We start from the raw sequence: 24619 nt of genomic DNA, 5'->3' as shown, positions 1-24619 counted from the left end.
TCACATATGAACAAACTCCATAAAAGTGGATCCGCTCATAAAGGGATTACCCCCCTAGGTCTTTCATGAGCATACTACACACATTAGTGTGATACTTGGTTTTAGTGGGAGTTTTATGGTGCTTTATGTGTTGTTTAACAACAATTATGTTTTTCTATACAAAATTAAGAATTCGGTTAACTCCATTATTAGTTGCACTTATTTGAAGTTTGATCTTACTTCAAGTTAAAAAGGAACTCGTTGGAAATCTATTTAGATTTTAACACCACACATCATATTTAATCTATGTCGTTATATGTATATGTGACCAATGATAGGTTTAGTTACGTAAATAGTAACGAAGACCACTTTGATCCAATACTATTATGATTAGTGGATGAGATTGTTTAAGGGTACCAATATTATGATAACATTCTTTAAAATGCTTATACAGTTATACATGCATTTATATATTTGTGGTCGAGTGGGAAATTGTTAGATATTTATGAGACCACATCAGATATATATATATATATATATATATATATAATTTCATGTAAAAACTATTTTTAGAGTGAGAACATGAGGACAAATCTCAACCAATCAATATATATAATTAATTAAATTAAAATATTATATTATTTTACATTAATAATGGCAATTTTGGATTGTTTAATCAAATTTAATGAATATTTCAAGGTAACCTCCTATAATTAAGGTACGTTTAATATTATTTGTAACAAACATTTATGAATTCGTCAATCATCAATCGTGTGTGTATCAGGCGGAAATTGTGTGTGTATCAGGAATCGTATTGTAAGAATATCCAATTTTCTAATATCAATAGTAACAAACCATACTCAATCGGATATTCAATTTAAGTTGTACTCAAAGTTGTCCATAAGAATCCGTTAATGGATTTGTCATTTGCCAACGAGTTTGATGATATAGACGAGATCAATGAAGACGACGACATCAATGAATGGGAAACTGCATCAGTCGATGATGAATCATTGTCAAGTGAGGATGAAATTTGTTCGACTGATAATTATAATCTCGCATTCGAAAAAGTCGACATGATGGATCACCACAATGAACGTGAGTTCACATTTCCTGAGAATTTTCATGAAACAATTGAACTTCCTGGTATGTTATTTTGTTGTAATACTATAAAAAATTTAGTTTTCAGAATCGTATACTATAATGAAAATTTATATTTCAGTTTATTTGATTTGTTGATTTGTGATTTGTATTCTGTTATTAACTTGTCCCTTCTATGATGTTACAGAAATTGAATCATGTAAAGAGAGAAAAAGATGATTGTCTTGATCAACAATTGGTAATAGCCGGTAAACTGTCCCTGATGATCTTAAGCCAATAATAGATCATAAATACCCATCTGATGATGCAATTGAAGACATGTACATAAAATATGCATGTGCAGCGGGTTTTGATGTTAGAAAGTCAACAAACAAAAAGAAGTGTGGAATTGTGTACATGAAATATCTTCTATGTAACAAGGAAGGTTTCCCAAATACATCTCATGTTGATACTTTGGACCAAAAAATGAGTAAAATTAAAAGAAGGGCTGACACTAGTAGGACCGGATGCAACGCGCGTATACGATTTAAAGTTTTCCCTGGAACTACTAAATGGTGGTTATATGAATTTAAAGAAAAACACAATCATCCACTTATATCAAGAGACAATATGTTGTTTTCACATCATCATAGGCAGTTGGATGACACTAAAAAATCTTTCATTCTTACAATGTCTAATCAAAATATTGGTGCAACCATAGCTCATAGGCTGTATACAAGTATTCTTGGTGGATACAATTTTGTAGGCGGTCTAATTGATGACTTCAAAAATTACATGAGGGATCTCAATTGCTTTATAGGTGGTAGTGATGCTCAGATGCTAGTGGACAAGTTGAATAACAGAAAATAGAATGTTAAGAATTTTTCTTTTGAGTATTGAGTTGAGAATAAGCAGTTGAATGTTATTTTCTGGGCAGATGAAACATCCAAGATCAATTATAAAGAGTTTGGTGATGTAGTTTCTTTCGATGCTACTTTCGAACTAATAGGTTGTAAATGATTGTAGTTTAATATTTTTTATTTATTAAAAATACATATATTAATTCAAATACTTTTACAGGTACCATATGGTTTTTGTACCTTTTACTGGAATTGATAATCACAAGAGGTGTGTCACTTTTGGTGCTGGCTTGTTGAGCAGAGAAGACACTGATTCATATACATGGTTGTTGAAATCTTTTCTTAAAGCTTTTGGCAAACAACCATTGTTGGTTTTATCCGACCAAGACCCTGCAATTAGACCTGGCAATTTCATACACGACATGATTAACACGACACGAACACGATACGAGTTTTCCGTGTATGTGTTTTATAAATTCGTGTTTCGTGTTTATTCGTGTCTGACACGTATTTTAAATTCGTGTTTCGTGTCTTACACGTGTCAAACACGAATTTACCTGTTTAGACACGTATAAGATACGATACAAATTCGTGTTGACACGTGACACGTATAAACACATATATACTTTAGGGTTAAATTTTGTATTTATAATATATTATGGACCAATTTTGTAAAAGTCAATAACTAGTTTATAGAAATAGCTTAAAAAAGCCATTAAAAACGTGTCTATTCGTGTTTTTTCGTGTTTTCGTGTAACACGGCTAAAAAACGTGTCTATTCGTGTCGTGTCACGTGTCACACAATTTTTTTACATGTCGTGTTCATGTTTAATACCCCACACATGTTTTATAATTTGTGTCGTGTTCGTGTTTAGCAAATTCGTGTCGTGTAAATTCGTGTCTAACACGAATACACGACACGCAGACACGGATTGTCAGGTCTACCTACAATGAAGAAAGCCATCGAATTTGTTTTCCCACAATTGATTCATAGGCTTTGCATGTGGCATATCACATCTAAATTGCCATTGAAGGTATTTATTCTTGTCAACATGTACTAATAAATATTATAAATTTACCAATTAAACAATTGGTTTTTTTAGTGTATTCAAAAAAGAATTTACAATTCCTATAATTGATTACAATTACAAATTCCCAGATTTCTTTGAACATTGTCAACAATCCAGAATTTCGTAAAAAGTTTAACTTCTTGATATGGAATCCGAGGCTAGAAGTTGATGAATTTGAGTTAGGATGGAAGTCCTTATTGATTGAATATAAACTCACAGATAATAAATGGTTGGATGATATGCATGGATTGAGACATTTCTGGATACCTTCATTCTTCAAGCATGCACCTTTATCAGGATTAATGAGAACCACATCTCGTTCTGAAAGTGAGAATTCTGCATTTCACCAAAACACTCATTATAATTCTACTATTGTCCATTTTATGATTTCTTTTGAAGCTTCTATGGAGAAGCAAAGATTCACGCAATCATCATTTGACTTCAAAACTAACGACAAACATCCAACAATGAGGACACCATTTGAGATTGAGAGGAATGCATCTTTGTTTTACACTCGCACTGTTTTTCGTTAAGTTCATAATGAAATGTACTTGTCTATGGTTTCATGTTCACAAATTTGTATCAGAACATTTGAGGATGTTGATGAGTGTCTTGTCAAGGAATTTATTCATTATATTCCTTCTAATTCAATTGGTTCTCATATTGATGCAGAAGTTGAAAATGATGATCAATGGGATATACTTATACGTGAGTCTACTTACAAGGTAATCGCTCTTGAAACTTGTACTTTTAATCTATTAATTGTTATATATTTTTTTTCTAAATTTTCTATAATTTTTTCAATCCATGTTACACACAATAAGTCTGAACAAACATTTAAATGTCCTTGTATGAAGTTTGAGCAGTTTGGTATTTTGTGTCGCCACATTTTTACTGTAATGAATTCATATAACATCAAAGAGATTCCTTCTAAATATTTACTCAGACGCTGGCAGAAGGACATCATACCCACAGAACTATTGAAAAAGTGTTTTCGTTATGCTGATTCTGACGAGAATAGCCAGAGAGTTGCACTTGATATATTTTCTATTGTTGACAACTGTGTATCTTCTCTCAGCAACAATCAAACCAAATTAAAAGAATACTTACAAGAAATAAAGCAACCGGAAGAAAAGTTCATTTCCAATTTCACAACTCATCATAAAGGAAACAAGAATAAAGATTTTGAAAAAAAAAACTTGGTGTTACCATTCCCACTAATGTGGAAATTCACAATCCAGTAAAATCCGCAACAAAGGAAGTGGTACTAAAAAAAGAATGAAAAGTTCAAGAGAGGTTGCAACAGAAAAATCAAAGGGTTTCAGATGCAGTTATTGTCGCAATGGCAACGATCATGATTGGCGTAATTGTCCTGTTAGGAAAGAAGATGAAAAGAACAACATTTTTAGAGAACGTCCCGGAAAGAAGAATTAATAATAATTAGCATTTGTTTCAGCTTCCATTTTGTTTTTATTATTTAATTGTGGATGCATGTTTTATACTTAAATTGTTTTGTTTACCTTTGGGTGTTTTGGATTTGTCATTTTGATCTTGAAGACATGTTTGAATGCTAAAAAAAAATTGATTGGTGTTTTTAACGTTTTCCATTATTCAATAGATGTTATCGTTTTCTCATTTTATAGGAAATTTTGTTTTATACATTGATTCAACATTGATTGAGACTAGCATCCGTACTATTATGGTACGTTGAATATATGATGGGTCTTTTATCCTACTTCAGATAATTATTTTTTCAAAACAAATTTTGGGTTGAATATAAAAGATGTGAACTAATTAAACGCCCCTCCAAAACACCAAACTCACATTGATATTCACATACCATGGGTACTACATACGTTCTCAACAAAATTTTCAACAATGGATGTACATGTATTGTACCATACCGTATATACGCTTGTTCTGTTCCCAAATCCATAGAAAGCCAAAATCATACCATTCAACCAAATACTAATACATATCTTCTACCTTAACTTTTACAAACAAATATCTTCTTCTACCTGAAATATAAATTGTCAAATAACTGCCAATCAATAGATACATATATTTGTACTGATTGGGTTGTTATACTTAAGAAGTGTATACATAATAAAACATGCTATATTGAATTAATAGCATATGCATACCAAATACTACTACATATCTTCTACCCTAACTACAAATTGTCAAATAACTGTCAATCAATAGATACATATATTGCACTTGATTGGGTTGTTCTACTTAAGAATTGTATGCGCAATATAATATTCTATATTGAATTAATACCATCTTCATACGACATTCAATTTACATTCCTTGAAAACTCCATTAAAGTACATAGCCTACAAATTTTAATAGTTCAATAGTAACTGACCTTTAACATTCAACTTAATCATTTCAGACACATTGAACAAACAGTCAACAAAGAGTCAACAAACATATCACTTCATAAATACTAATATATTAAACAGGTTCAAACCCCAAATAACAAAATAACTTCATACACAAATAACAAAATCAAATCCATACTATATGACCCCTAGACCAAATGCTAACATCTCACCAAAACAAAATCCGTTTGTCATACATACCAATCAACAAACCTAACCAAAAGACTACCATCCCCATCAGCTTTTAACCAATTGCTTCATCAAAGACTACTTTCAGATTCCCTTGAACTATTTTCTTCCTTGTTGCCTTATCCATCTTAACAAACTTTGCATACTCCTTTTCAAATTCACACTTCAAAATATTATGATCAGACAAAAGCAACCTCACCAAATACTTGTACCTTAACTTTTGTAAATACATATCTTGTATTTTCAAATCCACAGCTAGCCCACAATCCCACTTTGATGTTTGATTCCCCATAAAACTCTCCATATGTCTCATAAGGTAGATTCCACCATCATCTGAACGGTTGTATGCTTGACACTTCATTTTCAACACGACCACATTCCTTGTCATCAGAGTCTTCACTTTCTTCTTACATACGTCATTTAGAAAACGACAGAAAATTTTTTGTTGTAAACAAAACGGGAATTACATTCATGAATTATGTAACAAAAATTGTATTAACCATTTACATAATCACATAAACATATATTTAGATTAATAATTTCATATTCGTACTTACCAGCACACACGGTATGTTCCCATAGACGGACTCAACTATTCCCACCAATCTCCTTTGATCAATTATTAAAATTGTAAAACTTTTAAGGTTAAAACATATCAGGTAGTAATTCCCATCAACAATGGGGAAGAAAACCTGCAACATTTTAATTAAAATATAACAATTAGTAACAAAACAAAATAATGTAATAGTAAACATTTAATATTTTAATTACCAAATCCACATTTTTTAGCTCAGAATCAGTGGTAAGATCTTCAATTGATGAGGAAACCATAATTTCAAGCTCCTTGTATCTTATATCTTCGTTCACACTTTCGTCATACATTGACTCACGCTGGCAATTACATTTAAACAACACGATTATTAATATTAATTCCTTTAAAAAATACTTTTATATCCAAATAGAAAAACCATACTAGTGTGCCTGTTGTAAAATAAAGTCTAGAATATGATGACTCTGACTTGCTTTCTTCTAATTTGTTTAGTAGAACACTCAAACAGTCTATTACATTTGAATGAATATTCACTTTGCCTGCAATAGCTCTAGCATACTCTATATGCATTCCAAACCCTTCTTTTAATTCCCATACGAGCTCCCTGCGTTGTTCACGGTTGTATACATCAGATATTTTACACTACATTAATCATAAAAAAAAAACAAATAAAAAAGTATTCAACTACACCTTTTATCCATTCCTAATCCAATAATTGCTTGTGCAACCAGAATTTCTTTTTGCTCAACTGCATCTTTCAAGTCAACAACTCTTTGTACAAAATGTGACTTCAATGAAGGTCCATGCTTCATTTCTCTTTTTTCTCTCATGTTAATCCCTACTACAGCTTCAACATTTCTCTTTGTCCTTTTAGGACATTCCTGGTCAACAACTTCATCATCTTTACCTTCATTCCCTTTCGAATTATTCATCTCATCTGCACATTCATTAAGTCTAGCTTCAAATGATGGACAATCATTTTTAAATGTAATACTCTTTTTAGAACTGTTTCTTTCTATTTCATCAGCTTGCTTTATCCAACCATGTGTTATTATACAAGGAGAATCAAAACTAGAATTCCCATTGTACACTACAACCTGCATTCCCATATTCTGTTGATTTGAACCACCCTGATGCTCAACCAGAACCTTATCATTGCACATACCAGTTGGCTTCACAAATCGCAACAATTTCACTGTTTACAGCCTTCATAATCTATTGCATTATTTGTTTACATCCTTCCTAATCATCACCAAATATGATAATCAAAAACTATATCGCATACTCTAACTTAACATCTAAATATGATTTCCTTCAAAACGGAATATATACTCAAATATTACACATTCACACACACAAAATCTTTCACAGTCAAGACCCTATCAATTAACTGCACCTAAATTGAAAAAACAAACCTAATTTCATTAAACACTGACATTCATAGCCAAATACTTGTTATTGACGAACCTCGACAATACTGATAACAAACATACCCTAATTTCTCAACAAAACCCTTGACGAAAAACCCTAATTTCGAACGTACATAAAAAAAACAAAAAAAAACATAATCTTTATGCTACCTGATTCAATGTACAAGACGTCGACATCATCAAGATCGATAACATTTGCAGCCGTATTAGTAAACTTTGATTGAAAACCCGATTCCATCATTCTTGGACTCCTTCTCAAGCTCTATGATTTCGTCCACCTCATCTCGCTTCAAATTTATAACATAAAACGAATAACCAAATCTTTTCGATTTTTTGTTGAAGATTATGTCAAGATCGTTTGACCCAAATGGAAACGATTTGGGTATATTTTTCCGCGAGGGTTTATCGGGAGCAGTTTAATTTTTTTTTTTTTGAAGATGATGTCAAGATCGTTTGACCCAAATGGAAACGATTTGGGTAGATTTTGCCGATAGGGTTTATCGGGAGCAGTTTAATTTGTGATACGATTACCTTTTTTATGAGTTCTGGATGTTACATACAGCTCATTAAATACGTATAAATCAGTGTTGAATTTTTTCCCATTCATAGATCACGATAGAATACATACAAATCACTATTTGATTAATATTGACCCTTAAATAAAACAAATCTAATGGCTGAGATTTGTCCTCATGTCCTCACTTGAACCTAACCCTATATATATATATATATATATATATATATATATATATATATATATATATATATATATATATATATATATATATATAATGTTATCATTAAATCCAGTTATTATGGTAAGAATATAAATTGTTGATGAACCGATTTATAGAATATTTACTTACCTTCTGGGTTGAGTTCCCGGTTTGACTCAAGATCCTCAAGATCCCTTCCATCTCTCACATTAAGGTTTATATCCATCTATAAATATATGTGATGAGGAGCGAATCAACACACACGAAATACACATGTAAATTCGTTTAGGGTTTGCTGAAGGATTTTAGAGAGAGCTCTTGAGATCAACTGGAAAACCCAACCCTAATTCTTCAGATCCAAAAATTATAATGAAATCAGGTATATAATCGTTCTTCAATGTTTAAGTTTTCTTTTAATCATATTTGAGATTAAAGATTCAAAGTTATGCTTCCGTGTTTATGTTTTTTTGGTTATCAAACTAACCAACATTTTCAAGTTTTTACTCCTTTAAAAGACTATTTTTTCTTCCAAATTTACTTGTTACTTCTATTTATATACAAGAACTAGCAAAGGATTCAAAACTAGGGAAGGGCATTAGGACCGCCGGAACCGGAACCGAAATTGGTAACAAGGTCCGGTTACCGGTTCTCCATTTTTATGAAAACCGGTTCCGGTTCTAAAAACCGGAACCGGTTTGACAATTTTCTCATTTTTTAAAATATGAATAACTCACTCATGTGAAGTCGGAATTATTTGATTTTTTTTCCAACATGTAATTTGGAGTTTGTAATTCATTTTTTACTGTACAAACATATGTTTTGGTTAGATATCGAATCAGACACATGCCCCGAAAGAAAGAATATCGATGTTGCGTTTTTTCTATTTCAACATTTTTTTTTTGTTTTTTTGAATCTGTTCCATTTTTTTAAACGTGCATAACTCATTCATATGACATCGGAATTACTTAATTTTTTTTTCAGCATGTAATTTGGTGTTTGTACTTCATTTTAGACTATAAAAACACATATTTTGGTTAGATATTGAATCGGTTATAGACCTCGAAAGACAACATATCAATGTTGCGTATTTTCTGTTTCAACATTTTTTTTAGAATCTGTCCCGCTTTTAAAATGCGCATAACTCACTCATATAAAGTCGGAATTACTTGATTCTTTTTTCATCATGTAATTTAGTGTTTGTACTTCAATTTAGAATGTAAAAAGTCATAATTTGGTTAAGTATTGAATCATTTACAAGCTCCGGAAGATGACATATCATTTATAATATTTTAACCGGTTCTAGTTTGAAAAATAACCGAAAAAACGGAACCGGAACCGGAACCGACACTAGAACTGGTAGTCCGGTTCCCGGTTCTTATAATATAGAAAAACCGGTTCCGGTTCCGAACCGATCCGGTTCTGAACCGGTCCGGTTCTAAAGGTCAACCCTATTTAAAACCATTTTCTTTTTTTCCTAAGAAACCAAACATTTTACCTAACTTAGTCGTATCTTATATTTTTTATGAAAATAATTATATGCTAGCCAATTTTATAACTTTTTAATTTGCTTTAATGTAATTTTCTCAAGAAAACTTGGTATTTCCAAGAATTTGAATTCGTGCTCTTCGATTGAGACACTTTAAACGATCTTTCTTTTTTTATCTAATTTTGTTTGCATTTTAAAGATCACTTATGTTAGCTAATTTCACGGTTATTTAATTCAGGAAAAATACCATTATTTCTTTGAGAGATGACACCATATTTTGTAAACATTTATGTCGTTTTTGCAAACTTTTTATATCTACTTCATTTTTGTAAAAGGTTATGTTATTTTGTACTCCATCTATAAACAAATTTATTTGATTGCATAAATTAGTCATAGTCCAGGGGGGTTAATTGTAAAATATGACAAAAAGTGGAAGGACAAAACAGTCAAACTCGGGCAACAGTATTAAAGACGATGATATCTTGCGAGAATTTAGTAAAGTGCTGCTCTGTCAGGTTCTTGTTCTTCACATAAAAATCTTCACTGGATTCCATTAATCACAGTCACCCTCCTTTCTTCTAAAACAGCTCAACAATTTTCCTTATAAAATCGAAAATATTACATGCGGCAAGCAACTTGCAGTGAAGAATTAACGGAGATTAGTCAACTTTATTGTCTTTGGCTTTGTTCTGGAAGGATTCTCCGAGACTAAAATATTCAACACATATATGAATATGACTATGTGTGCATATTGAACACGCAACTAGTGTGCGTTTATTTTCACACCCTCCAAGTGTTTGTTTTAATTCCCCTGTGAATTTTTTCATAGTTTGATCACCTGTTCTTCAGAAGCAAACCCATCCTTCATCTATCTGATATTTAGCCTGTGAAGCAGCAAAAAGCGCGTGATTTGAGCCGCTGATTTGACTCAGAAGGAACGAAGCGATCAAGAACACAGCGATTTGGTACAAAATGGGTTCCTGTTTCAGTGTTCGATTGAAAATCGAAAGCTCTCGGCATGATGGTGAGTATATCGCGTCATCTAATCATGATCTTAATAATATCTACTGCAATTCTCTTTCTTATTCACAAAAGGGTAAGACTTTAAAACTTCAACCTAAATGACCTTTTGCTTTTGCAACTTTCTTGAAAATTTTCGATGCTTATCGACCCATTTCTCCTAGGTTCATACACCTGTAATTCTGTATCCCTGTATTTATCGACAGAAAGGTTGGATCTTTAGAAATCAATCTTGTGACCCAAATGATTGTTCTTTACTTCTTTAAATCTTTAATGTTAATCGCTAAGTAACCCATGATTTTCTCTAAAAATCTTTTTAAAATTTCGTAACTTTTTATCACAGGTAAGGTAACATCTGCCTCAGTTCCCCCAAGCCCTCGAAGCCCAAGAAGCCAAGATGAGATTTTGCAATCAGGAGATTTAAAGTCTTTCAGTTTCAATGTTCTTAAAACAGCTACAAGAAATTTTAGACCCGATAGTGTATTGGGTGAAGGTGGATTTGGTTCAGTTTTCAAAGGGTGGATCGATGAACACTCACTTACAGCTGCAAAACCAGGTACAGGAACAGTCATTGCAGTCAAAAGGTTAAATCATGAAGGCATTCAAGGTCACCAAGAATGGTTGGTAAGTATATGAAGCTATGAACAAGAACAAGTTTTAGTTAAATAAGTTAATTATAATTTTGGATAAACTGGTTTCAATGTTTCATGTTTATGTTTATGCAGGCAGAAATCAATTATTTAGGGCAGCTTAATCATCAAAATCTTGTAAAATTAATCGGTCATTGTTTGGAAGATGATCACAGAATGTTAGTGTATGAGTTCATGCCACGTGGCAGCTTGGAAAATCATCTTTTCAGGAGTGAGTTTTTGCAATTGTTCCTCGTTTTTATGCAATGGTAGATATAAAATTGAAGTTATTAAGTTTTCTTTATTATAGCATTGTACATTTCTTTTTTCCCTTGTTATATTAATTAAAAAAGCTAAATGACATGGCTATAATTAAAAAATATGGTAACTTCTTTTTATCTTTTTATATGATATGAATACTTTTTTGGGAAATATGCAGAAAAGTCTAGTTACTTTGGGAAATTTTTTGATAAACTCCTAATTTTTTTTTTGAACAAAAAAGTCCCAATTATTTAATTTTACACAATCATTTGTTATTTCTTGTTAAAATAAAAATAATGACTTTTTCGTTAATTTGGGCAAAATATTAAATAATCACGACTTTTCTGTTAAAAAAAAAAATTAAGACTTTATCAAAAATATTTCCCAAAATAACGAGACTTTTCTGCATATTTCTCCTAGTATTTTTATAAAAAAAATGTTGTAATTTTTTGCCACGTCAATATATTACACAGGTACATCCTATGTGGACGATGAGTCGATGACATGGCATAAAAACCTGTTAACTTATGTCATGTCATCATAATTCAAATCAACACATTACATGTTTCTACAATGAGTAAATTTTTTAAACTACGATGTTATGATAAAAATAAAATTACAAAGTTCATTAAGTGTGGAATTAATTTATCTACCTGAAATTGATTATCTATTAATATATTTTTTTTTATTACAGGAAGTTCTTATTTTCAGCCTCTTTCATGGAACCTTAGAATTAAAGTTGCTTTAGGTGCTGCAAAGGGACTTGCATACTTACATAGTCCTGAAGCAAAAGTGATATATCGTGATTTCAAGTCCTCCAATATATTAATTGACTCAGTATGTCTCAAATTAATGATTATTCACTTTGTTTAGTTTGTGTTTTTACGAATTTACCCTTTACTTGCTTCCAGAATTACAATGCAAAACTTTCTGATTTTGGGTTGGCAAAAGATGGACCCATTGACGGTAAAAGCCATGTGTCTACACGGGTTATGGGTACCCAAGGCTATGCAGCTCCTGAATACATGGCCACAGGTAATCTTTTTTTCTTTTTTTCTTTTTTCTTTTTTTTACATTCCAAAAAAATAATTTTATAATATCCATCAATTTTAACGTGAGAAGAGTTGGAAGGAAAAAGGGGTAAATATTTAGAGTGCGTTTGGTTGTGGAAAATTTTCAAAAAAATTTTTTAAGATCATTTTCTAGTTTTCCGTGAAAATTTTCAAATGAAAACGAAAATTTTGAAAACGCGTTTGGTTGATTTAGTTTTCAAAAAATTTCCAAGAAAATGAAAATTTTCTGTTTTCCAAATTGTATGTAAATTTGAAAAGTGATTTTTATAGTTTTCCAAAGTTTTCTCAATTTCGAAAAGTGTGTTTGGTTGTGGAAAAATTGTTTTTATTTTCTAGAAAACGTTTTCAGAAACTAGAGTTGAGTTTTCATTTTTAGTTTTCAATGAAAATTTTAGAAAACGCATTTGATTGAAACCAATGGAGTCTTCATTTTCCGTTTTAAAAATCACTTTTCTAATTTACATACAATCTGAAAGAAATAAAATTTTCATTTTCTTGAAAACCGAATAAACCAAACACGTTTTCAAAATTTTCATTCTCATTTTTCAAATAGCTTCTTCATTTTTCCTTTCAACTCCTCACATTAGGATCGATCGATATTTTTTAAAAATAATTAATATTTTGGTATACGAGTGTTTTTAATCGACTTAATCATGTGTGATATTGTTATGAAGGTCATTTGACTGCAAGAAGCGATATATACAGTTTTGGGGTGGTTCTACTTGAGCTTTTGACAGGTAGGCGATGCATTGATAAAAACCGTCCACCTGGCGAGCAGATATTGGTTGTATTTGCTAAGCCATTTTTGACTAGCAAACGAAAGATTCTTCACATCATGGACCCACGTATCGAAGGGCAATACGCGTCTTCTGTTGCCACACGGGCTGCCATGCTGGCAATGAAGTGTCTGATGAAAGAACCCAAACACAGGCCGACTGCTGATGAGTTGGTTAAAGCATTGGAACAGATTCAGGAGTTACAGAAATCGTTGGAGAATGTTGGAATGGAATCAGTGAGAAAAGAGAATGGGAATGGGAATGGGAATGGGAATGAGAAGAAAGTTGTTTCTTATCCGAGGCCTGTGGGGTCCACTAGTGTTTAAAAAGATGGTTAAGTTTATTTTTTATTCAGTTGGGGCTGAATAAGTTGTATTAGAGTTGGGAAAGAAAAACAGGGGGTCTAATGGTGGGGATATTTTGGTGTACAGTTTTCGAGTTTTGATGCATATGTACTTTCGAATTTGGGCGATTCGTGGTTTATGTGTATGTTGTGGTGAGTGTGATTCTCATTAAGAAAGAAATTTGATGTGCTTAAATTGATACAAATTTCGTTTCTTGTAGAGTTTGTTTGAAGGATAACTTGTAACTTGTTAAAGCAATCAAAAGATATTACGTGAACATAATTCGAGATCACTTCGCTAAATTAGTTACGATTCTAGTATCTCACATCCCCTAAAATTGAAGGAAGAGATTTTGTAACGTGGCTATTTTGGTTATTTAATTATGCATTTTATGAGTTTTATTTAGGGAAATCTATTAAAAAAAAAAAAAAAAGTTATTGTTTTTAAGTCTTATAGTCGCCATTATCTTTTTTCTTTAGTCGATTAAGTCCAAAAAACCGGAAATTAAATTTAGACAAAACTTCAAAAATGGTCCCTATGGTTTTCAAAAATCTGAAGTTTAGTCCCTAATTTACAAAAACCTCACGGATCGTCCCTGTGGTTTCAAAACTTTTAACAAATGGTCATTTTCATTAACACCGTTAGAATTTGGCCGTTAAGTGAAGGGTATTTCTGTCATTTCACTTTCATAGGGACCATTTATGAAGTTTTACCTTATTTAAAAATAATAATAATAATTATTATTTAATATTAAAGGGTCTCTCTCTCTCTCTCTCTCTCTCTCTCTCTCTCTCTCTCTCTCTCTCTCTCTCTCTCTCTCTCTCTCATGTATAACAAGAAAAAGAGAAGACCGGTATCAAACAAGATCCATATCTTGTTATTCACCTGACTTTCGCCATGAACCACCTCCCATAACCATACGTGCAATCGATCCCACCGTCGTAGCCATCGCCCTAAATTTAGACCTCAACTCAGTATCATCGAAGCCACCACCGATCAGAAACATGGCCAGAACCCACTGAAAAACCCATGGATCTTCATTTCCTCTACCTATGTCGCCTCTCTCTTGTCTGTACTCCTTCTTCTCCCCTCGATTTCCATCTATTCCATCGATTTCTCTCTACGTAGTTGCTTCTCTCTACCATCACCAGCTTCATCGATTTCATTTATGAACTCCTCTTCTAGCTCTTCATGAGCTGCGGTAAACACTAAGCTTTGGCCAATATCTGAACACCGACGATCGCCTCCTCCTTTCAGATACCTCTTCTTATCAGCTACCACAACAGTGCCATAAAAATCAAACGACTGGTTCATATTGAAATCGATAGAGGAAGATCCCAACCTAGTGAAATAAATTAAGCCTTAGAGTTTGTTGTTGGTTCTTGATGAAATTGATGGAGGCAGAACCGATTTCATGAGTTTTCGATGGGTGAGCTTGTATCGACGAAGCTCGTAAATGCAGAGCTTTTAGAGGAAGGCGACAATGGAGATGATGCTTCCGATTTAGGTCAAATATTATATGCAGAGCTTGAATCTAGGTTACAATTTTAGATTTTGATTTGGGCTTACCAATTTAGGTCAAATTATGGTGATATTGCAAGAGTACGACATCTTTCAGATGATGTTGAGGCTTACATCGGGTAGAATTATGAGAGAGACAGCAGCAATGGCGGTGGTTGGTGGTCTGAAAATTGTAGTGGCGATGTTGGTGCTTCACCACCGGTAGGTGAGTGTCTAACCAGAAGGAGAAAGAGTGCAGATCTGGGTTTTTTTCCCTTTGATTATTCATCCAGAGAGAGAGAGAGAGAGAGAGAGAGAGAGAGAGAGAGAGAGAGAGAGAGAGAGAGCCTTTAATATTAAATAATTATTTTTGTCTTTTTTTTTTTAAATAAGGCAAATCTTCATAAATGGTCCATGTGGTAGTGTGAAATGACATAAATACCATTCACTTAACAATCAAAAGCTAACGGAGTTAACGAAAATGACTAAATGTTAAAAGTTTTGAAACCACAGGGACGATCCGTGAGGCTTTTGTAAACTAGGGACCAAACTTCAGATTTTGTGAAAGCACAGGGACCATTTTTGAAGTTTTGTCTAATATTTATTTTGACCCTTTTTACATATGACTTTTAAAAACTATACTTTTGGTCCAGATTTTATATTTTATTATAAATTTGGTTCAAATTTAACATTTTTGGCATAGATCTCAAAATTTTCTTACAAATTCATCATATATTTAATTTTTTTAAAAATTTTATTTTGAACATGATTTTTTTTCTTTATAAAATCATATTTATACTAAAAAAACCATATTTTCTCATATATAAAAGCTTTTTTTAACACTTTTATATGTAAAATACCTAACTATAAAAATATGTATTTATTAAGTACATAAATAAACATAAATATGTTTTTATGAAAAAATGAATACAAACACGGATTTTATAATGCAAATCGTATCTTTAGACCGCATGGAGTGATTGTGTCAAGCTCACTCGCCAAGCTTCTTGGCATGCGCCAACACCACCCCCGAACATATGCTAATGGCATGCGCCAAGCATGGCTCATGAGAGAGAGAGAGAGAGAGAGAGAGAGACTCATTTTAAAATATTTTATAATTATATACTTCTTTATGTATACCCTTGATAAATTTACTAAATAACATTATTATTTGCTTAGAAACACCAAAATGAATAGGTAAAAAAATTCAAGGATCCTCGTGAAAGGATGACTGAGATCTAAGGAAATTATTGTAAACTCATCAACAAACCATTATCTGAAACCGACTATAAATGAACAAGAAAAGCATTGGTTCAAGTTTTGAATCAACAATAATATGAGTTTAAATAACCTGTATGGAACTTGAATTTGAAGGGTCACTTAACCATATTATGACCCTTATATTTTTTTCATACAAGGTTGGATTGAATTTTTTTTTCACATTTAGTTATCTTTCTTGGCTACATTTTAGGATTAAAACCACCTTACTCCATTAAGAATTGGTTGAGTTACACAACCATAAACAAGTACTATTGGAGTTGAACTGTTTTTAGTTTATACATAATTTTTAATCAACTTTAAATAGCCATAATTTTTTCATACAAACTTCGTAAATTAGTTTTTTTTTTCCAGCATCTGGTTTTCTGTTTTGGCTACATTTTAGGCTCCAGAACGACATTAATTGATTAATAACTAATTGAGTTACATAGTTCTAAACAGAGGCTGTTGGGCTGATTTTTTATAAGACTTGATTTTTTAAGCTCAAAACCACTTTAATTGGATTTTGTTTGGTTCTATACCTGAAAATTGGTACCGGTACCCTCATAAATAAGTTATTTTTTCAATTCCTTGAATTTTTATTTTTCGATTCCGAAAGGTTTCGGTTCAGTCCGCTTCGGGAATGGATTTCACCCATATACACATCTAGATGTTAAAAAGAATTTGGAAGCCTAATTTCAAATGATAGGATGCTATTGTTCACAGTAGGGATGAAAGTGGGTCCAAACCCGGACCGAATGGACCCGGACCCGGAAAACCCGGAACCGTTTAACGAGATTTTTTAGAACCGGAAACCGGACCGGTATATAGGAACCGGTTCCGGTTCGGTTCCGGGTAAAGTGGGTCTAGAACCGAAAAATCCGGAAATAGGAAAGTGGGTAAGGTGGAACCGGGTAAAATAACCGGAAAACCCGGATTTTTTATTTTTATTATTATTATTTTTTTGTAGTTACCTCAATCGCTTAATCTTTCAACCGTTATAAAAAAAATTAATAAACAAAAAATTACATTTAGGTTATTGACGACATTGATTTTTTTTAAGAAAAAGTAACATGATATAACGTGATATAACAAAGTTGGTTTAATATTACTGTGAAATATGAGCTTTAGTTATGTGATTGTAATATATATTGTACGTACGTTCATAGGGATGAGTTAATTGTAACATGATTAGAGGTTCTAATTAAAAAAAATAGTTAGAATAATTAAACAACAAGATGAATATATAACCTTTTGTAAAAGATCTACTGTAAATAGGCTAAAAGCTTATAGAACTTTGACCCATCAAGGCTTAAGCCAACAAAACAAGTTGATACTAAAAATAATAAAACTTTCGATTTCACCCTTTTTGATCAAATACACTATTATATAGTCAAATTCACTCAAATCAAACACCATAACTTATTACAAAAGTTATTACAGTATAATGTATTTAAACGATTGCATAAGCTAATTTTTCAAAATTTCCTACAAATGACGAAATCACCCTTTTTAATTAAACCATTCTTTAACATATAAAACCAAACTTATAACCATTTATCTAATATTAATATTACATATAAATTATGGTTCTTACAAATAAAGTTCACCAGAGATGGGAATGGGAGATAGGCTGAGATTTTATTAGATGAATGTCATGCTTCATATCTGTGAGTTTTCCATTACTTCAATGTTTTCTCTTTTTTTTTTTATGATAAACAACCATCTCCAATCCTACATCAATTTTCTTTAGATCAAAAATGTATAAATAATATTTCATCTTTAACTGACACTATTTTTTATACAAATTTCTATACCAAAAATATATTCCTAATATATTCATTTTTTAAAACTTATATAGATTATGATAAAATACTCATCAACTTATAAGCTTTTTTACATATTTATTTATATTTCCTATATAAAAACTTTATAAAACGTACAAAAATCGGTTCCGGTCCATTAAACCTGGTTCCGGTTTTTTTACATATCCGGTTCCAAAAACCGGTTCCGGTTTTTTTACCCGGAATACTCGGACCCGTTGGACCCGTACCCGAAATAACCGGAACCCGGATAAGACTAAATTTGGAACCCAATACCCGGACCGTTTAAACATCCAATTCCAGTTCCGGTCCGATTTTTCGGTTTTATAACTCATCCCTAGTTCACAGTTCCATGATATTGATTTTTGTGTTTTGTCGTCAAGTTATAAGTTAATAAAAACGACGCCGTTTACGTAAATGTTAGGATTTGGGGCAGGCTTGAAATATCCAATATCCGAGGTTTTGTTGCTTGGCGAAGGTTTATCAATCATCAATGGCGTTGCTACAGTTCATGTGCTCCGTAACGCCACTGGCTCGTGCTGCCCGGTCACGTGCCCTCGTCGTCTCCTCCTCTCGCACCATCGTCACTGTTCCCACCACCACCACCACCACCACCGCCGCCGCCGCCACTACCACCAAGATAAAGGCCTCGCTACCAGACTCGAACGTGCTTCTCGGCATGTCAGAGGAACAGCTTCAACAGCTAGCTACTGACTTCGGCCAGGTATATACTGAAAACCCCTTAAAATTCAATTGATTTCTCACGAAGAATGATGGGTATCATTAGGTTTGTCATTTCAATCAAATTCTGAATTTCTTTTGATGTAGCAAAGTTATAGAGGCAAACAGTTGCATCATCTCCTGTACAAACGAAGGGTTAAGGAAATTCAAGAATTCAGCCAGAGTGAGCTCCTTGCTATTTGGATTTCAGAGTGAAGATTTAGCGGTGGTTTTTGACTTTTTTTTCAATCTAATTGTTTCTTGTTTGTTTATAAAAGTTCCTCTAGCATTCAGAACCGAACTCCAGGAAGCTGGTTGGGTGGTCGGACGATCATCTGTGCATAGTTCTGTAACTGCAGCTGATGGCACTATCAAGGTTAATCATCTTCATATTCCTTACATCAAATTCACTTCATTCATGTATTCATGTTTCATATTCGTTGTTTCGATTATGTTTCAGTTGCTGATAAAATTAGAAGATAATCGACTGGTGGAAACTGTCGGCATACCAGTAGCAGATGATAAAGGTTCTGTTCGCCTTACAGCTTGTGTCTCATCACAGGTGATCTTTCCCCTTTCCACTTTCCACTTTCCAGTTTCCACCATGGTTGATTTTATTGTTCTTAATTACAGTTGACCATGTACTCTTTGTTGTTAACTATACAGGTAGGCTGCCCTTTACGCTGCTCATTTTGTGCTACTGGAAAAGGCGGCTTCTCAAGGAACCTTAAGGGGCACGAGATTGTTGAGCAGGTTGACTTTTAGTTGACTTTTAGGTACAACCTGTTTAGTATTCTAAGTTATTGTTTTACTTTTAGGTGTTGGCAATAGAAGAGGTCTTTAACAATAGGGTTACTAATGTGGTATTCATGGGAATGGGTGAACCAATGTTAAACTTGAAAGAAGTCCTTGCTGCTCACCGATGCTTGAACAAGGTTTGCTTTAAAAAAAAAAAAATCTATTCAATCAATGTCTACATGTTTTCTCCTTTTCTTGTTATTATAAAAAGTCATGTTACCAATGCGTGTTGTCTGTTGGATTGAAGGATATACAAATAGGACAAAGGATGATGACAATTTCCACTGTTGGCGTTCCAAACACTATCAAGAAACTTGCTTCCCACAAACTTCAATCGACATTGGCTCTTAGGTAACAATAAATACTTTTTTACATATCACTATATACTTCCGTAATTTTACACAATTTAAACTAATATTTATTTATTGTTGATGTATTTCAGCCTTCACGCTCCAAATCAAAAACTAAGAGAAAAGATTGTGCCAAGTGCCAAGTCATACCCTCTAGAGGCAATTATGAAGGATTGCAGGGACTATTTTCATGAGACTAGTAGACGTGTATCCTTCGAGTACACACTTTTAGGTACATAATTTTGTGTTTAGTTATATTCTTTTGCAATTAAGCATTTTTTTAAAACAAAATTAAGTCAATTTTTTTTTTACAGCCGGAGTCAATGATGACGTGGAGCACGCGAAAGAACTTGCAGAATTACTTCATCAATGGGGACCAGGATACCATGTGAACCTCATCCCATTTAACCCAATAGATGGCACTGAATATAAGCGCCCTTACAGAAAAGCGGTACGTGTCCGCCTTTTTGGGTGGGACAAAAAGTCCTTTTTGTTCCACCTTTTTGGGTGGAACAAAAAAATTAAAATTATTGTCCAACTAACATCAGTCCTAATCCTAGTATGATGCATGTCAAACACAGGACAATCTGTTTTAGTATGTTCTATTCTGTCATGTCATGTCTTGTTTAGAAAAAACAAGTTTCATTTTTGTGTTTAATTATTTGCAGATCAATGCATTTCAATCTATGTTGGAGTCACGTAAAATAACAGTCAGTGTACGTCAGACACGAGGTCTAGATGCAAGTGCAGCTTGTGGGCAGCTACGAAATGAGTTCCAGAAAAGTCCATTGGTCATACCCTCCATTGATGACATCACATCCTCCATTGATGACATCACACCCTCGGTTGATGACATAATTTCTAATTCTGAACCTGAACCTGGACCTGAACTTGAACAAGAAGCTGCAGTTGCTTGTTGATAATATATAGGCTCATAGGATGGGTCAAGGGTCCAACCATTTTTGACAGTTTACTGACCAGGGTCTGTTGGCTTTTATTAGTGAATTGTTTGTATCTTTTATGACATTTTTTCATTTCTGTCATTGTTCTTCGGTGTTTATTATCTAAAATCGATTAGTTATGTTTGTTGATTTCTGTTAAGTTAGATGAAGATAATGTAATGATATGATTATGTCAGAGTACAAGTATAACTGTATGATTAGGTATGTGTCTCTTATCTCGTCTCTCTTCTCTCCCGTGTTGATCTATCAGGTATGAAACTCCTTGTTGTCTGTCTTTGTTATTTTCTTATCAGTTTTTATTGTGACTTAATTTTAAAAGAAAACTATTGCTCGTAATCTTTATGTATTTGTCTCTTCAATATTTTTTGAAGGAGAAATTTGAAACTAAAGCATGATAACTTTTCCATAATGTCGACTCTAAATTTACGTTGAGAGTTATTGCAAGAAAATGACAGATAGTGCAATAAGCCCTTGTGCATGTCTCGTGATCCTTTTGTCTTTACTATATAGACATCTTAAAGTAAATGTTGGTTAAATGATAGCAAACATATGTCGGTTGAATATAATATGACTATGTTTTTATATGATGCTCGGTCAGAAATCAACGTCATGTAGTCGTTACGTAGTCGTGAAGCGTATATTCCAAAATTCATAAATATTTTTATAAAATATGGGATGATACAAAAATTTGATATTTTTATCCATTGTTCCATCTTTTTGGGTAGAAAAAAAAAACGCTCACCATTCCACCATTTATGGTTAGACAAAAATTGATTTTTTTTAGGTCCCGCCTTCATTCTTTCATCTTTTTTTGAGTGTGACAAAAATTGAAACCCTCGTCGTGACACAAAAAATTAAAATTTTTCTGTTACACTTTCATTGTTCCACCTTTTTGTGTAGGACAAAAGAAATTGTACCGCCTTCATTGTTCCACATTTTTTGATGGGACAAACAAAAATCCTCATTGTCCTCCATTTTAGGTGATACAAAAAAATTAAAACTTTTTTGTACCATATTTTTTTGTGGGGCAAAAATTTGAAACCCTAATTGTTCCATCTTTTTGGGTGAGGCCAAATAATTGAAACTTTTTTGTCTCATATTTATTGTTCCATGATGCTTTGTGATTTTCTCTTATGGCGTCTGAGGAGTGTTGATTGGCGAGATCATCCTGATAGGCTCATAAGGCCTCACGTCTGCAAAATAGATGAAGTCTTGGTGATGAGTATTACTAGGATGATTTCAAGTAACACTCTCTGATGGCAAAGTTAGTACACGGAATCATAGAATGAGTATATTTGAGGTTGAGTGTTGTTTATTTGTTGTATGTCATTCTCTGAAAATTATTTCCAAGTAATGGATTTATACTTTGTTAATTGGTGTGACTCTTGTAAATTAATAATGTGGTTATTCTTTGAAAATTATGCCAAAGTCCCCCACCTAAAACTCAAGGTTCGAACATCACTGATTTGCATAACTCTTCTACCGGCTTTGCGCGACTCGCAACCTTTCACACACCTGTTGAATCAACTCAATGGTCTTAAACACCACTCCAATACTTCCCAATACCCGATGCCCGACCTCGCCCTAGCAAACCGGGGTCTGCACCTCCTCCCATACAACATCTCAAATGGTCAGACGTGATAACTATTGTTGTAAGAGAACTCAGCTAGTCGAAGGTAGGTATCCCAATTCCCTCCAAAATCTAACACGCAGGCCCGAAGCATATCTAAGAGAGTCTGAATCGTCCGCTCACTCTGTCCATCGGTCTGGGGGTGGTATGTTGTACTGAAATGCAGCTGAGTACCCAACTCCTCGTGAAACTTCCTCCAAAACCTGGAGGTGAAGCAAACATCTCGGTTCGAAACCACCAAAACTGACACCCCGTGCCGAACCACCACATCCTGAATGTAAATGTCAGATAGCTTCTCAGCAAATATACGCTCGACAATCGGTGTGAAGTGTGCACTCTTGTTCAGTTTATCAACATTCAACAATACCCAGATAAAATCAACTCTACGGGTCGTCCTTGGCAGCTTTGTGATAAAATCCATGGTGATCTCCTCCTATTTCCACATGAGAATGGATAATGGATGCATCTTACCGTGGGTTCTCTGATGTTCGGCCTCGACTTTCCGACAAGGTAGACACTGCTCTGCAAACCATGATATCTCTCTTTTCATACAGGGCCACCTATAACTTAAATTCAATTCCATATACATCTTCGTGACCCTCAGATGGATCGAAAACTTTGACTTATGAGCCTCTTCTAGAACTGTTTGCCTCACCCCACCAGTAGTCGAAACTAAAACCCTACCACATTGAGTCAACAAACCTCAACTATCTCTGACGAATAAAGGAATCTGCCCCCTGATCCGCTCTGCATTCCAATTCTCCTTCTTCAATCCCTCCACCTGAGCCTCCTTGATCAAATCTAACAAAAGAAAAATGATAACCATCCTCAGAAACATATCCTCGGTAGGTGCATTCATAGCCTTAAGACTCAGAGCATCGGCCACTACATTGGCCTTCCCATGGTAGTACAGAATCTCGCAATCATAATCATTTACCACATCCAACCACCTCCGTTGCCGCATATTCAAGTTCGCCTGATCCATCAGGTACCTCAAGCTCTTGTGGTCAGTTTAGATCGTACACCTAACCCCATACAGATAGTGCCTCTAAATATTTAGGGAAAAAACAAAGCCCCCAACTCCAAATCATGCGTAGGGTAATTCGCCTCATGAGGCTTCAGCTGCCTCGAAGCGTAAGCAATCATATAACCCTTCTTCATAAGAACAACTCACAAACCTGATATAGAGGCATCACAATAAACCACGAAATCATCCATACCCTCGGGAAGTGCAAGAATCAAGGCCTCGCACAACCTCTGCCTCAGTGTCTCAAAAGTCAACTATTGATCGGATCCCCACTGAAAGGTAACATTATTCTTCGTCAAGTGGGTCAATGACACAACAATCTTGGAGAAATCCTAGATAAATCTCCGGTAATATCCCGCAAGACCCAAGAAACGTCGAATTTCATATGGGGTTCTCAGAACCTCCCATCGCATCAAGGCCTCAATCTTGGCCAGATCGACTAATATGCCCTTCTGGTTGACTATGTGCCCCAAGAACTACACCTCGCACAACCAAAACTCGCATTTGGAGAACTTGGCATACAACATCTCCCTCCTTAGAGTCTCCAATACCTCCCGCAAATGATCCTCGTGTTGATCCTTAGTCTTGGAGTATACCATAATATCATCAATAAACATGATCACCGATTGATCCGGCATTGGCATGCATACCCATTTCATGAGATCGATGAATGTTGTTGGCACGTTGGTGAGCCCAAAAGGC

The 24619-nt window shown here is 33.8% G+C and overlaps 3 protein-coding genes across 3 annotated transcripts; all 3 read left to right on the top strand.

Moving 5' to 3' along the window:
- The first annotated feature begins 893 nt into the window (after positions 1-893).
- Positions 894-4233, top strand: LOC145139831 (protein FAR1-RELATED SEQUENCE 5-like). The gene is made up of 8 exons (XM_079073523.1): positions 894-1125; positions 1424-1910; positions 2140-2379; positions 2845-2953; positions 3079-3316; positions 3389-3494; positions 3576-3714; positions 3847-4233. Exons 1-8 carry the CDS (start codon positions 894-896, stop codon positions 4231-4233), a joined length of 1938 nt encoding a protein of 645 aa, XP_078929649.1.
- A 6008-nt stretch (positions 4234-10241) lies between these two features.
- LOC145140870 (putative serine/threonine-protein kinase PBL9) lies at positions 10242-14055 on the top strand. The gene is made up of 6 exons (XM_079074255.1): positions 10242-10771; positions 11111-11391; positions 11493-11628; positions 12352-12494; positions 12569-12692; positions 13405-14055. Exons 1-6 carry the CDS (start codon positions 10720-10722, stop codon positions 13830-13832), a joined length of 1164 nt encoding a protein of 387 aa, XP_078930381.1. The 5' UTR covers positions 10242-10719; the 3' UTR covers positions 13833-14055.
- Positions 14056-18877: 4822 nt separating this feature from the next.
- LOC145141120 (Radical SAM superfamily protein) lies at positions 18878-21534 on the top strand. The gene is made up of 10 exons (XM_079074455.1): positions 18878-19154; positions 19259-19334; positions 19429-19526; positions 19611-19712; positions 19817-19903; positions 19969-20085; positions 20196-20299; positions 20391-20530; positions 20613-20749; positions 20967-21534. The coding sequence occupies exons 1-10, from the start codon at positions 18924-18926 to the stop codon at positions 21216-21218; spliced, it is 1344 nt and encodes a 447-aa protein (XP_078930581.1). The 5' UTR covers positions 18878-18923; the 3' UTR covers positions 21219-21534.
- Positions 21535-24619: the final 3085 nt, after the last annotated feature.

This window comes from Lactuca virosa, chromosome 9 (genome assembly GCF_052849685.1).
Source record: "Lactuca virosa cultivar CGN04683 chromosome 9, Lactuca_virosa_CGN04683_v6, whole genome shotgun sequence".
NCBI lineage: Eukaryota > Viridiplantae > Streptophyta > Magnoliopsida > Asterales > Asteraceae > Lactuca > Lactuca virosa.
The sequence above is the reverse complement of the archived record's forward strand: the minus strand, read 5'-3'. Positions and strand labels throughout refer to the sequence as shown.

Excerpts from the sequence above, each read along its gene's own strand:
- LOC145139831 (XM_079073523.1), top strand. The coding sequence starts at position 894 with ATGGATTTGTCATTTGCCAACGAGTTTGATGATATAGACGAGATCAAT. Across the intron at positions 2,954-3,078 it reads CATCTAAATTGCCATTGAAG|ATTTCTTTGAACATTGTCAA; the intron begins GTATTTATTCTT and ends ACAAATTCCCAG. Across the intron at positions 3,715-3,846 it reads TACGTGAGTCTACTTACAAG|TTTGAGCAGTTTGGTATTTT; the intron begins GTAATCGCTCTT and ends CCTTGTATGAAG.
- LOC145140870 (XM_079074255.1), top strand. The coding sequence starts at position 10,720 with ATGGGTTCCTGTTTCAGTGTTCGATTGAAAATCGAAAGCTCTCGGCAT. Across the intron at positions 10,772-11,110 it reads CGAAAGCTCTCGGCATGATG|GTAAGGTAACATCTGCCTCA; the intron begins GTGAGTATATCG and ends TTTTTATCACAG. Across the intron at positions 11,629-12,351 it reads GGAAAATCATCTTTTCAGGA|GAAGTTCTTATTTTCAGCCT; the intron begins GTGAGTTTTTGC and ends TTTTTATTACAG.
- LOC145141120 (XM_079074455.1), top strand. The coding sequence starts at position 18,924 with ATGGCGTTGCTACAGTTCATGTGCTCCGTAACGCCACTGGCTCGTGCT. Across the intron at positions 19,335-19,428 it reads AATTCAAGAATTCAGCCAGA|TTCCTCTAGCATTCAGAACC; the intron begins GTGAGCTCCTTG and ends TGTTTATAAAAG. Across the intron at positions 19,527-19,610 it reads CAGCTGATGGCACTATCAAG|TTGCTGATAAAATTAGAAGA; the intron begins GTTAATCATCTT and ends ATTATGTTTCAG.